This window comes from Oppia nitens, unplaced genomic scaffold, assembly GCF_028296485.1.
Source record: "Oppia nitens isolate AA-2021 unplaced genomic scaffold, nextdenovo-longstitch-racon4-pilon3 scaffold1_pilon_pilon_pilon, whole genome shotgun sequence".
Taxonomy (NCBI): Eukaryota; Metazoa; Arthropoda; class Arachnida; order Sarcoptiformes; family Oppiidae; genus Oppia; species Oppia nitens.
Window position 1 is genome coordinate 12,786,207 of NW_026533199.1, and position 13,877 is coordinate 12,800,083.

The 13,877-nt window shown below is 19.7% G+C and overlaps 3 protein-coding genes across 3 annotated transcripts; all 3 read right to left on the reverse strand.

Annotated features, from left to right (window-relative positions):
• Nucleotides 1–923: 923 nt before the first annotated feature.
• LOC128951570 (uncharacterized) lies at nt 924–2,773 on the reverse strand. The gene is made up of 6 exons (XM_054296817.1): nt 2,501–2,773; nt 2,290–2,422; nt 1,965–2,219; nt 1,672–1,913; nt 1,207–1,603; nt 924–1,138 (listed from the first exon to the last, which is right to left on the reverse strand). Exons 1-6 carry the CDS (start codon nt 2,771–2,773, stop codon nt 924–926), a joined length of 1,515 nt encoding a protein of 504 aa, XP_054152792.1.
• A 1,191-nt stretch (nt 2,774–3,964) lies between these two features.
• LOC128952213 (uncharacterized) lies at nt 3,965–5,928 on the reverse strand. Its single transcript, XM_054297565.1, has 6 exons — nt 5,650–5,928; nt 5,433–5,565; nt 5,119–5,373; nt 4,797–5,037; nt 4,276–4,678; nt 3,965–4,193 (listed from the first exon to the last, which is right to left on the reverse strand). Exons 1-5 carry the CDS (start codon nt 5,914–5,916, stop codon nt 4,606–4,608), a joined length of 969 nt encoding a protein of 322 aa, XP_054153540.1. The 5' UTR covers nt 5,917–5,928; the 3' UTR covers nt 3,965–4,193; nt 4,276–4,605.
• Nucleotides 5,929–12,762: 6,834 nt separating this feature from the next.
• LOC128951571 (uncharacterized) lies at nt 12,763–13,533 on the reverse strand. Its single transcript, XM_054296818.1, has 3 exons — nt 13,267–13,533; nt 13,080–13,212; nt 12,763–13,025 (listed from the first exon to the last, which is right to left on the reverse strand). The coding sequence occupies exons 1-3, from the start codon at nt 13,531–13,533 to the stop codon at nt 12,763–12,765; spliced, it is 663 nt and encodes a 220-aa protein (XP_054152793.1).
• Nucleotides 13,534–13,877: the final 344 nt, after the last annotated feature.

Here is a 13,877-nt window from a genome sequence, read left to right on the forward strand (position 1 = left end):
TAATTAATTATAAATAGTTAAAATATACTGTAACTAATTATACATGTGTTTTATCGACATATGCTATTTATTTTGAATAAAAATTAGAGTTTAAAACTGAAACAATTGATTATTAATTGATTGAAGTTAGTTAAGCCTTAAGTGTATTACTTTTGGGTCATTAGGCCGTATCTCGCAAACGGGCCCTTAGTGTGATCGGGTATAGGCTTTCGAAACTAGATTTTGACTCTCAAACCAAACCGAAAAGGGTTCTGTCTTAAAGTTACTTTAAGAACCGTATGATTTGATAACAAGTTAGTACCCAAACCAGTCTCTATTGTCTACCCTTATATAAAACTTATGCATAGTTTCTTTAAAGTATGTTTTAAAGAGCTAATTTACGGGTAAACGCTTTATTTCCCGTCACAATATAATTACCTTATTTATTTGATTTGAATTTAAATGAAATATTATAAAAAAAACAATAAATATTTATAATAATTAAAATATTATTTGTTGCTAATATAAATAGCATACTTTTTGCAAAAACTTATTGTAGTTATATATTTATTTATTTTAAACAAAATTAAAATATTTACTAAATTATAAAATATAACTCAAAAAAATAAAACTGTAATTATATTTATTTGTTTTAGATATTAATCTCTATATAATATTTATATCTATTATTTATATTATAAGTAGAAACATTATAATATTCCGGTATTTATTATACATGTTTAAAAAAAATTTAAAGTAAAAAACATTATAAAAATTTTTTCTATTTAAATTAATTTTTAAAAGATATTTAATATTTTGAAACATTTACTATTTATTTAGTATACAAACTATAAATATATATATATATAAAACTAAAATAGATATATAATTACTGTTATTAATTAATTAATTTGAAAATTGTCTACAAAAACAAATATCTACTTTTAATAGTCAATAGCCATTGTTGTAACAGTTGTGTTCAATTTTTTAATAAAATCATTATATTGTTCAGACGATACAAATATATCGATTGCCAGTGAATTATAGTTTGATAAAAATTCAACTTGACGCATCAAATATTGACCAGCCATAAATATTTCCGATTTTTTTTCGCCCAAGCTCAAATAATCGACATATGTTTCAACAATTGATTTAATATCTGAATAATAAATAAATATTAATTGAAATTTAAAAACAAAACATTTAAAAATTAATTTTTTCACCAACCTATTAGTATAGCACACAATGGTGAATAAGCTGAAGCACCAGGCTTAATTGTTTTGGCAAACAATCGTACATTTATTAGACATTCAAGCAATTTATTATTTGGTAGCTTATATTTATCAGATATTATTTTAGCATTATTATCGTATGTTTCAATTTGTTTTGACAACTTTTCAATTTTCTTGTCAATATTTTCAATTCGCTTCTGCAAATCTTGTGCTACCAATTTTTGACTAATTTCATTTAATTCCTTAATATAATTAGATTTCTGATTTTCTAATTGCATAATTAAATCTTTTTTTGATTTATTTTTATCATCATTGGCCATTATTTGTTCGGCATGCATACGAATAAGATTTTCATAATGTTTTGATTCCGATTCTTTATGTGGATTATAATCCTAGAAATATTTTAATTAAATAAAATAATAGTTTAATCTTTTATATATAATCTAGATTAATTAATTACTTCAAAATATTTAATAGAACCGAAATTTTCTTCCCACAATGTGAAACTAAATATTTTGAAAGATTTAGATTGTTGTTTAGGAACTTTGACTCTATCTGGAATATTTTTAATCACATCCAATACATCTAATTTTGTTTGTTCCATTTGTTTATTCAGTATATCTATACTCTCAACTTCTGTGTGTAAACTTTTTAAATAATTATTCGTAGCATCTATTAGTTGTTTACATTGTTCACATTGACCTAATATATATATAAATTTGTAAATTTTGTAAAATAATTATTATAGCGAACCTTTTAATTCAGCAACAGTATCCAATAATTTATCACGTTCTTCATAACACTTATTTATCTCAGTTTGCAAGTTAACAATTTCTTCCATAAATTTAGCAGCTTCAGGACCAATAATGTTTAAGATTGTTTTAATTTGTTCACCAAATTTTGTAACCGCACTGGCATCTAATTGCATAGCTTTTTCAATACAGCTATCCAATCTTTCTAAAGCTTTAGGTATGTTTTTCTTAGCAATTTTAATAGCAATACTACTTCCTAATTTTTAGAAATAAATTTTAATAAACTTTAAATCTTTTTTTTTATTTATTAATTAGATAATAAAAACCTTGACTATCATTAACAATGTCGTAGGCTTTTTGTATGGTTATAGTCAAACTTCGTACAGCTGCAAAACATTCAGTAACTACACCACGAAATTCGACGTCCTGTTTAAGAGTATCAACTAATATTGGAATAATCTTTTTTGAAATAAATATATATATAATTAAATTAATTTAATTAATTTAAAACATTATTATTTTTAGTTTTTTTAGTACCGTATCATTCCATATATCTTTTTCATCATTAGCTTTGCCATTTATAGTTGTTAATTTATCAGGTACATAATCGGCTACACGATAAGCAGCTTCGACAATTTCTTCGCATTGTTTAAAATGAATGCCAAATACCAATGTTTGTTTAAATATTGCCGTTTCGCTTTTTCTTTCATATTCTAATAATTTTTCAGGTGGCAATTTTTTTATTTCAATTTTTTCCGGTTCGTCACTTGTCTTTTTTTCATTATTTTCCCAACCAAAGTTACTAGTCATGATTTTTATAATAATAATAATAATATATTTTTGTTATAAAATATATTATTTTATTTTATTAAACGATATTTGTCTATTTATATGCATGATTATATTATACAATTTGTTATTTATGTCGATATTATTTAATTCACTTTGTCTATTTATCATTAATTTTATACACTAATCTCATGTCATTTAATAAAATTTAAGTGTTTTGTTTATTAATTTTTATCGATATCTAGATTAACTTTTCAATTCTTACTTAATATAATAAACACTTGTCAAAAAAAATATTTTATCTACGTTATTTCTTATTTAATAATATACAAAAATATATTATTTGAATTTAATTTAGTATTTAACTTATATATAATAAATTAAAATTAAATATTAAAAATATAAATGATTTTTAAAATTGTACATATTGTATTTTCTTTGTTTTTGTTTAATTTTATTAAAACTTAATATTTAATTTTAATTTATTAAAAAAAAAATTATAATTTATATTTTTTATTTCATAACTTTTTTACGTCTAGACAAAGTTGTCATATCATAAGATATCAAATAAAAATATTATAATAAACCTAATATTTTGATATAATAAAATATTTATTAATCAGTATATATATATATTTTATATAAATAATAGTTAAACCTTATTTACTTAATCTTAGTACAGTTTAAATTCAAATCATTATAGGATTATTATAGATAAATTATGTAAGATAATAATATTTAATTTAAAATATGAAATAATGTCTAATATTTTATTATATAAACCAATTAATAATAACTTAATATAATTTAAATAATTTATTATCAATAATTGTGATAAAATAATCTTTTTAATTTTGCGAAAATATAAATGAAAAGTTATTAATAATAAAAACAAAAAATTTTTAATAATTGTTTAATAATTTTATTAATAATATAAAATAGCATTCTTTTTAGAAAAAGTTTATTGAAGTTAAATATTTATTAATATTATGTTTAACAGAAATTATTTAAGTAATAAAAAATACTTTGAAAAATAATTAATAAAAATCTCTATCTTATTATAAATATAGTCTATACATTATATACTGTATATATATATCTTAGTTAGTAGTAATAATTATCAATACAATTAAAAACAAAATTAAACAATATATAAATATATATTTAATATATACAAAAAACAAAATATAATCTATAGAATTAACTACTGTTAGTATAATAATTTGTTAATCTTTAATAGCCATTGCAGTAACTTTTGTATCCAACATTTTTATATAATCATTATATTGTTCAGATGATGAAAATATTTCGATTGCAAGTGAATTATAGTTTGACAAAAATTCAACTTGACGCATCAAATATTGACAAGCCATAAATATTTCACCAGCATTTTCGCTCATAATCAAAAAATCGACATACGATTGAACAATTGTTTTAATATCTATAAATATATTTTTTTTAAAATTTAAATTCAAATTCAAATTAGTGTCAATAAATTTAAAAAAAAAAAATTTTAATCAAACCTTTTAATAAGGCATACAATGGCGAATATGCTGATGCACCTGGCTTAATTGATTTGGCAAACGACCGAACATTTATTAAACATTCAATCAATTTATTGTTTGGTAGTCCATATTTTTCAGAAATTTTAATAGTATTTTTATTATATGTGTCAATTTTATCGTAATAAATTTTAATTTGTTTATCGATATTATTTAATCTATTTTCTATATCCTTAGATAGAATTTCTAATTCTTTATTAGCTATATTTAATTGTTTAATATAATCAGCTTTTTGTTGTTCTAGATCCAATATTAAATCTTTTTTAGATTTTTTTTTATTATCATTAGCCATTATTTGTTCAGCATGCATACGAATAAGATTTTCATAATGCTTAGATTCCGATTCTTTATGAGGATTATAATCCTATTATAAATGGTTAATAGAAAAAATTTAATTATCTAATAATGTAATATGACTTTAATAATACTTATTTATTTTAAACAGTTAAACATCTAAATAATTTTAATAAAATTTAGCTTACTTCAACAAAATCAATTGGATCAAATTTTTTTCCCACAATTTTAAACCAAATAGATTATATGTGGTTGATTCTTGTTTAGGTACTAGAAATTTATCTTTAATATTTTTGACAATATCTAATAAGTATAATTTAGTTTGTTCCATTTTATCGCTAAGTTTATCAGTATTATTAACATCAATTTGTAAGCTTTCTATATAAGTATCAATAGCATTGATTAAATGATCATATTTATCCCTATCACCTAAAATATAGATTAATAAAATAAAAATTATTTATAAATAAATATATTGTTAACTTTAAAAATTAAAATTGTTTTACAAACCTTCTAGTACTACAACACGATTATAGAGATTATATTTTTTTTCATAATATTTATTAATTGCCGATACCAAACTAACTATTTGATCAGTAAAGTTTGCTGCTTCGGGGCCAATAATTTTTAAAAGATCTGTAATGTGTTCGCTAAATGTTTCAATTGCACTATCATTCAATTTATGAGCTTCATCAATACAATTATCCAATGTTTTTAAAGCATCTGGTATGTTTTTCTGGGCAATTTTAATTGCTACAGCGCTACCTTTTTTTAATAATGATTTAAAAATTTGTTTAAATTAATATATATTATAAAAATACAACCTTTACTATCATTAAGAATTTTATTGGTATTATGTATAGTTAAAGTCAAACTTCGCACAGCTGAAAAACAGTCAATAGTTACACCACGAAATTTTACATCTTGATTAAGACTATCAATTAACATTGGAATTATCTTTTAATATGATTTTTAAAAAATTAAAATAAAAATTATTTTTAAAATAAATAATAATGGTTAATTTTTTATTAAAAAAATCACCTTATTTTGCCATATATCATCTTGTTGATTGTCTAGTTTTTCGGGTATATAATCGGCAACCCGATAAGCAGTTTCGACAATTAGTTCGCATTGTTTAAAATGAAAACCAAATTGTTTTGTCTGTTCAATTATTGAATTTTTGGTTTTAGTTTCAATATCAACTAATTCATCAGGTGACAATTTTTGTTGTACAGATAGGGTTTCCACTTTTTCATCTTGGTCAGAACTGTTTATTTCGTCATCTTGCCAACAATAGTTACTATCCATAATATTAAAAAATATATTAAATTTTATAAGTTTTTTAGACTTTATATACTCAATTTAATTGAAAATTTTCGTATAATTATTATATTAGATAAGTACCAAATTGTTATCAATTGTTATTTTTTTATATATTTAAGTATTTAATTGCAACTTATTTTTATTATTCTACAATATTAACATTTTATCAAAATCTATATTTTAACAATGACATGTTAAGCTATACTGTCAAATAGTAGCTATACATGTTATTAACTATTAATACTAAAATATTTAAGTATAAAAACAAAGTTCATTTGATATCATATTTGTTTAATATAACAATAAATAATTCATGAATAACATAACATCTATTTATTTAAAATAATCATCTACTAAATTATATTTAAATACATTTTCATTAATTTTTTTTATTATATATTAAAAATTATTTAAAAATTCTTAGCTACTGTAATTAGTAAATTTTAGACCATATATTTATTTAATATAAGATATCTATATTTATTTATTAATATATTAATTATAAACTATTGGGTATTTCATGTCTAGACATACCATCAGATTAATTAATCTAAAAAAATTAAATTAATACTTAATAAATATTAAAACGAACTTATTATCAATATATTGAATTATTTGAAATATATATTTACCGGTATATATATTAATATATATATATATATATACTATTAAAATTTATAGTAAAATATATAGTAAAATCTCAAGTTATATCAATAATAGTTGTTTATTATTTTATTTTTATTTATTAAATAATAACTGTTAGTAAATTATTTATTAAAGTTTGACATTATAAGTACTTGATTAATCAGTAATACAAATAAAATATCTTAATTTTTAATAAAATTTAATAACATCGCAAATTAGTTTAACAAAATATATAAATGTCAATGATTTTATTAATAACTTTTAAAAACATTTTTACAGTTTTTTTTAACTGATTAAGTATATAAAATATTTTGAATTAAATTATAAATAATGATTATTGTATATAAATAAGAATATTAATTAGTTGTAAATTAATACTATAAATGTTTCTATTAATTATATAATATTTTATTTTATGTTTTGTAATAACTAAATAAATAAACTATTTTAAATTTGTTAAAAATAAAATAAGTAAAAATTAATATAAATTTTTTAATAACTATTTAATTGCAAATACTAATAAAATAATATTTAGTTTTATCTAAAATGCTTATGTTGTTTATTATAAATAAAATATTTACATAAAAACAGTAATATCTTTAAAAATTAATAGATTAATAGATTAATATTTTAATTATTTATTAATTTATTTTAATTTAATACACACATATAGTAATTTAAATAGTAAATGTAAATAAAAATAATAAATAAGTAAATAAATGTAATATTTATAAAAATACTAATTTATAGTAAAAAGTAATCTATTTAAAATAATTATTAAAAAATATAATTAAATTTAGTAAATAAAAAAGTTTAATATATTGATGATATAATTATTTAATAATTTACAAATTTGTTTTTGTTAGTTATTAATCGTATAAATAATTTTAATAGAAATAATATAAATGAATATTAAAATTTATGATGTCAACAAATTTTTATGAAATATCATTATTATTTAATAAAACCAGTTGAAAATGCTATAAGCATTGCCATGAACAAACTTTGATGGCATAAAATATGTTCGAACTTTATTATAGAATAATAATTTAAAATTATTAGATATCAAATGATTCAGAATTTGAAATTAAATAAATCTATAGGCATGTAGGGTATCTAATGATTGAGCATGACAAAATAAACTCAACTAGGGTTCAACCCCAACTTATCATGTAGGGTATCTAATGATTAAATATGACAAAATAAACTCAACTATAGACATGTTGGGTATGAAATGATTCAGAATGAGAAATTAAATTCAATTATAAGCATGTAGGGTATCTAATGATTAAATATGACAAAATAAACTCAACTATAGACATGTTGGGTATGAAATGATTCAGAATGAGAAATTAAATTCAATTATAAGCATGTAGGGTATCTAATGATTCAGCATGGCAAAATAAATTCAACTATAGGCATGTTGGGTATCAAATGATTGAGCATGACAAAATAAACAACTATAGTTATGTTGGGTATAAAATGATTCAGAATGAGAAATTAAATTCAACTATAGACATTTAGGGTATCTAATGATTCATCATGGCAAAATAAAATCAACTATAGACATGTTGGGTATGAAATGATTCAGAATGAGAAATTAAATTCAATTATAAGCATGTAGGGTATCTAATGATTAAATATGACAAAATAAACTCAACTATAGACATGTTGGGTATGAAATGATTCAGAATGAGAAATTAAATTCAATTATAAGCATGTAGGGTATCTAATGATTCATCATGGCAAAATAAATTCAACTATAGGCATGTTGGGTATCAAATGATTGAGCATGACAAAATAAACTCAACTATAGTCATGTTGGGTATGAAATGATACAGAATGAGAAATTAAATTCAACTATAGGCATGTAAGATATCTAATGATTAAATATGAGTAAATAAACAACTATAGTGATGTTGGGTATAAAATGATTCAGAATGAGAAATTAAATTCAACTATAGACATTTAGGGTATCTAATGATTCATCATGGCAAAATAAAATCAAATATAGTCATGTTGGGTATCAAATAATTCAGAATGAGAAAGTAAATTCAACTATAATCATAGAGTCATATCGGGTATCAAATAATTTAGTTATACAAAATAAACTTAATATTTGTCATGTGTAGTATAAAACAAAATTATAAAATAATTTACTCTATTACTTTTATATTAATATAAACTTAGAATTACATACATTACCTTACATTACCATACATTACCATACATTACCATGCTTTACCATACATTACCATACATTATCATACATTACCATACATTACCATACATTACCATACATTTAATTATTTATACTTTGCCGCCATTTTTTGAAAAAAAATAATTTCAATTTAATATCTTATTTTTGATGCTTTATGCAATTTTAAACGTTAAAATTTACATTTATTTTATACTAGCCGCCATTTTTTAAAATATAAAAAATAATTTTGATTTATTATATTTTATTTTTGATTCTCTATGCAATTCTAAACGTTAAAAATTTTTACCTAAATTTTTTTTACTTTAGCCGCCATTTACTCTATGTTCCCGAGGAGATATCAAAATTTTAATGCATATTTTTCAGCTTGTTTTTGATCCTTTATTCAAATCTATACTTAATAAAAAAATTTCTAAAAATTTTTTTACTTTGGCCGCCATTTTCTTTATGTTCCCGAAGAGATATCAAAATTTTAATGTATGTACCCAATACCTTATTTTTGATGATATAACCGAAACTGAAATCAAAATTTCAAAATTCCCAACTTGAAAGCGACAGACACACACACACATAGATTTCAGTGAACTATTTTTTAAAAAAAAAAGTTTGTTCGAAAATAATTGCACTAAAATTTTGTAATAAAAAAATATTATTTATTTTCAATGATTTAGCAAATTTTTTTAGTATATTAGTTAACTTTTATCGAACAAATACAGTATATACAAACAAGTAAAATAATTTTTTTTTGAAAAGACATAGTTAAAATAATAAAATAGACAACAATAGCAACAAAAAAAATATATTTAAAAATGTTTAAAATAGTATTACTTTTGATTGTTTTATTGATGGTTTCAATTCAAAATATAAGTATGTATTATATTAATCATAAAATATTACATTTTATTTATAAGTAAAAAATTATTTAAAAAATTATTATTTAAAAAAAAAACGTTTAGATTGTGGTGTATACCATTGTGATTGTTGTCCATGTAAATGCAATCCCGAATGCCCACCACCGACAAACTCAACTGTAAAAACAACAACCAATGAAACTATCACATAACTTATATTTTTATTATTAATTATTTTTTTTAAAAAAAGTTTTAGATTGTTGTCTAAATCACTGTCTAAGTTTGCCCAACTAGGATGCCCACAACAAAAAACTATTTGCTTAACAATAATTAATTTTAACTTTAACTATAAACTATTTTTTAGTTTTATTTTAATGTTTTTATCTGATTTTATATTTATATTTTATTTGTCTAAATGTAGTAGATTTAATGAATATGTAATATTTTAAATTAAAAATTTAGTTATATTTATTAAAAAAATTAACATTAAAATTAATATTTTTAAAATTAATTGAAATCTTAGTCAGAAAAAAAGTTAGAAATTAAAAATTGTATTTTTTTTATTTGTATCTAGATAAAATGCATTATAAAAAAATGTAACTAAATTAATTATAAGTTATTGAAATAAAAATTTTATTTAGTTATTATGAAATATTTATGATAATAAAAATATATTATATGAAAATTATTATAGTAAATAATAATTAAAAATATATATAATTAGTAAAGTAATAAAAATATGGAATACAAATTTGATTCATCTAAAGTAATTATGTTTTAAGACATATGTTTATAATAAAACTAATTAATTTAAATTATTACCAGTTTGTTAAATTAATATTAATAATAACAATATTATTAGATTAAAATAATATAAATGCATATGAAAATAAATATATTTAAAAAAAATTATAATTGTATTCAATTGAATTAAACATACTGTTATGTAAAAATTAAAAACAATTTTTTGTTTCTAATTGTAAAATATAATATAATTAATATTTATAATAGTAATATATATTTTATTATTAAACTTTTTTTTAAGTAGTTTTAAGTAATAATAAAAATACTAAATATACTAAAAAATTATTATTAGAATTTTCAAAATTAATTATATAGTCTCATTAAATAAATTCATTAAATATAAAATTTATACTACAACATTTATAATTTAAAATTACATTTGATTAGCTATTAGTAGTGGAATTAAAATATATTTTTTTATAAAAAAAAATTATGGAAATATTAATAACTTAAAATCAAAATAGATAACTATAATTTAAATAAATATAAAATAATAAAAAAATTGTCATTATATTAGTTTATTATAAATATAGTTATATAATATGTTACTTTAATTTTTAATTTTTAAGTTTTAATGGTTATTTTAATAATTTTAACTCATAATATTCAGTAATAAAAAGTATAATTTAATATGATCAGTAGATTGTATAAATTACTTATATTATATTATATTTAATAATTAAAATATTTATAAAACTAATATGATAATAATTTTTTTTGCTGAATATACACCATGTAGTTATAGTAATATATTTATAGATAATATATATCGAGTAATTATAAATTTTATTTATTTAGTATTACTAATGATTAGCTAAATTAATCAAAAAAAAATTTTTTGTTTTATTTATTGTTTAAAACTTATAAAATATTTTTAATACATTTACAAAAAATAAATTAAATAAATTTCCATAAAAACAATGTATTATAATTATAAACTTATTTATTTTATTTGTATACTGTATGAATGTTTAATGAATATTTAAAAATATATTTAAACAACATTATTATAAAGACTATATATTTATTATAATATTCATAATAAGTTTAAGACTGATTTAATTAATAAAAATTTAATAGTAATATATTTTTTAATGTTAGTTTTCATTATTATATGTATGTCTAGATTAATAATTAATTAGTATGTTAAGCGGTTTTTAATTATAAAAGGAGAAAAATATTATTAGCATATAATTACAATTAATTTTCAATAGCCATTGTAACAATTGCTGTGTCCAATTTTTTAAGATATTCTTTATACTTTTCGGATGCTGCAAAAGTATCAATAGCAATTGAATTATAGTTTGACAAAAATTCAACTTGACGCATCAAATATTGACCAGCTATAAATATATCATACTTATTTTCTGCCATGCTTAATAAATCAACATATGATTCGACAGACGATTTAATATCTAGAATAATATTTTGAATATAAATTTTAAATATATTTATTATTTTTAAGTATTAACCTGTTAGTATAGCACACAATGGGGAATATGCTGATGCATTTGACTTAATATTTTTGGCAAACAATCGTACATTTATTAAACATTTAAGCAATTTATTATTTGATAGTCCATATTTTTCCGATAGTTCTTTAGCATCTTTGTCATATGTTTCAATTTGATTAAACATTTTATTAATGTTCTTGTCAATAATTTCCATTCGCTTTTTTAAATCATTAGTGAGTGTTTCCAATTTCTTATTAGTTTCGTTTAATTGTTTAGAATAATCAGCTTTGTTATCTTCTAATTGTAAAATTAATTCTTTTTTAGAATTAATTTTATCATCATTTTTCATTATTTGTTCAGCATGCAGACGAATAAGATTTTCATAATGTTTAGATTCCGATTCTTTATGTGGATTATAATCCTATTATAATGAGTTAAAAAATTAAAAAACACTATAATGCATATATAATGTAAAAAATAATTATATCAAGCTCATTACTACATATATAAGTATAAATTTTTTATAATATTTACATCAATATATTTTGTAGAACCAAAATTTTGTTCCCATAACTTCAAACCTATAATTTTAAATGATTTAGATTGTTGTTTAGGAACTTTGACTGTGTCTTTGATATTTTTTATAACATCCAATACATCTAATTTAGTTTGTTCCATTTTTGTGTTTAGTATACTAGTTTTATCAACTTCTGTTTGTAAGCTTTTTAGATAAATATCAGTAGCATTTATTAAATGTTGATATTTTTTACAATTACCTAAATCATATTTTAAAAATATAATTAAATTATAAATTAACGTATGAATTTCAGTTATTATACTTTAGTTAATAAATAAATATTTATAGACCTTCTAGCTCTGCAACAGGTTCCATTAATTTATTTTTTTCTTCATAACATTTATTGATTTCAGCTTGTAACTTTACTATTTCTTCCATGAATGTTGCTGCTTCTGGACCAATAATGTTTAAGATAGTATTAATTTCATCACCAAATTTTTTTATAGCACTATCATCTAAGTTTTTTGCTTTATTAAAGCATTCGTCCAATCTTTTTAAAGCATTTGGTATGTTTTTCTGAGCAATCTTAATAGAAACTACACTACCTAATTTTTGTAAAATATTAAGTATACATAAGTTTTAATTTTTTTAATACAAACCTTTACACTCATTAACAATGTTATAGGCTTTTTGTATGGTTATTGTCAAACTTCTAATTGCTGCAAATGATTCCATTACTACGCCTCTAAATTCGACATCTTGTTTAAGATTTTCAACAAGTATTGGAATAATCTATTCAAAAAAAAATAAAATAATTTTATAATTTATTTACAACTAATTTCTTACCGTATCTTTCCATATATTTTCTTCATTGACATCACCATTTGCTGTCAATTGTTTCCGCCTTTCGGGTACATAATCGGCTACACGAAAAGCAGCTTCTACAATATCATCGCATTGTTCAAAGTGATAGCGAAATATCCATGTTTGTTTATATATTGCCGATTCGCTTTTAGCTTCGCATTCCATTAATTTATCAGGTGGTAAATTTTTTAATTGTTGACCCGATGACGATTCATCTAGTTCGTTTGTTTCACAATTCTGACTAGCCATAATTGATATTTTAGTTTAGATTAAACTAATATAAATATGAATATAATTTTTTTCTTTATATATACTTATTATAACTAGATATTTGTTTTAGAATTTTTTTTTTCAATGTTAAACTATTTATCAGAATAATACACTAATACATTCTATTATTATAATCTAACCTGTCTAATATGATTGTTGTTAATTTCAATAAAAAAAAATTTTGATAAATTTAATATATAATAAAAATACAGATTGTCATTTTTAAATATTTTTTATATTTTTATAACTAAATATTAATAGTTGATAAAAGTTTATAAATGTATAAGTATGAAATAACAACAACAATAAATTTAATTACCAGA

Bases quoted from the DNA above. Each gene is read 5' to 3' on its own strand.
- LOC128951570 (XM_054296817.1), bottom strand. From the start codon at position 2,773: ATGACTAGTAACTTTGGTTGGGAAAATAATGAAAAAAAGACAAGTGAC. The intron at 2,220-2,289 runs GTTTTTATTATC...TCTAAAAATTAG, and splicing joins CATTGTTAATGATAGTCAAG to GAAGTAGTATTGCTATTAAA. The intron at 1,914-1,964 runs GTTCGCTATAAT...TATATATATTAG, and splicing joins TACTGTTGCTGAATTAAAAG to GTCAATGTGAACAATGTAAA.
- LOC128952213 (XM_054297565.1), bottom strand. From the start codon at position 5,916: ATGGATAGTAACTATTGTTGGCAAGATGACGAAATAAACAGTTCTGAC. The intron at 5,566-5,649 runs GTGATTTTTTTA...TCATATTAAAAG, and splicing joins ATGATATATGGCAAAATAAG to ATAATTCCAATGTTAATTGA. The intron at 4,679-4,796 runs GTAAGCTAAATT...CATTTATAATAG, and splicing joins ATCCAATTGATTTTGTTGAA to GATTATAATCCTCATAAAGA.
- LOC128951571 (XM_054296818.1), bottom strand. From the start codon at position 13,533: ATGGCTAGTCAGAATTGTGAAACAAACGAACTAGATGAATCGTCATCG. The intron at 13,213-13,266 runs GTAAGAAATTAG...TTTTTTGAATAG, and splicing joins AAAATATATGGAAAGATACG to ATTATTCCAATACTTGTTGA. The intron at 13,026-13,079 runs GTTTGTATTAAA...TACAAAAATTAG, and splicing joins CATTGTTAATGAGTGTAAAG to GTAGTGTAGTTTCTATTAAG.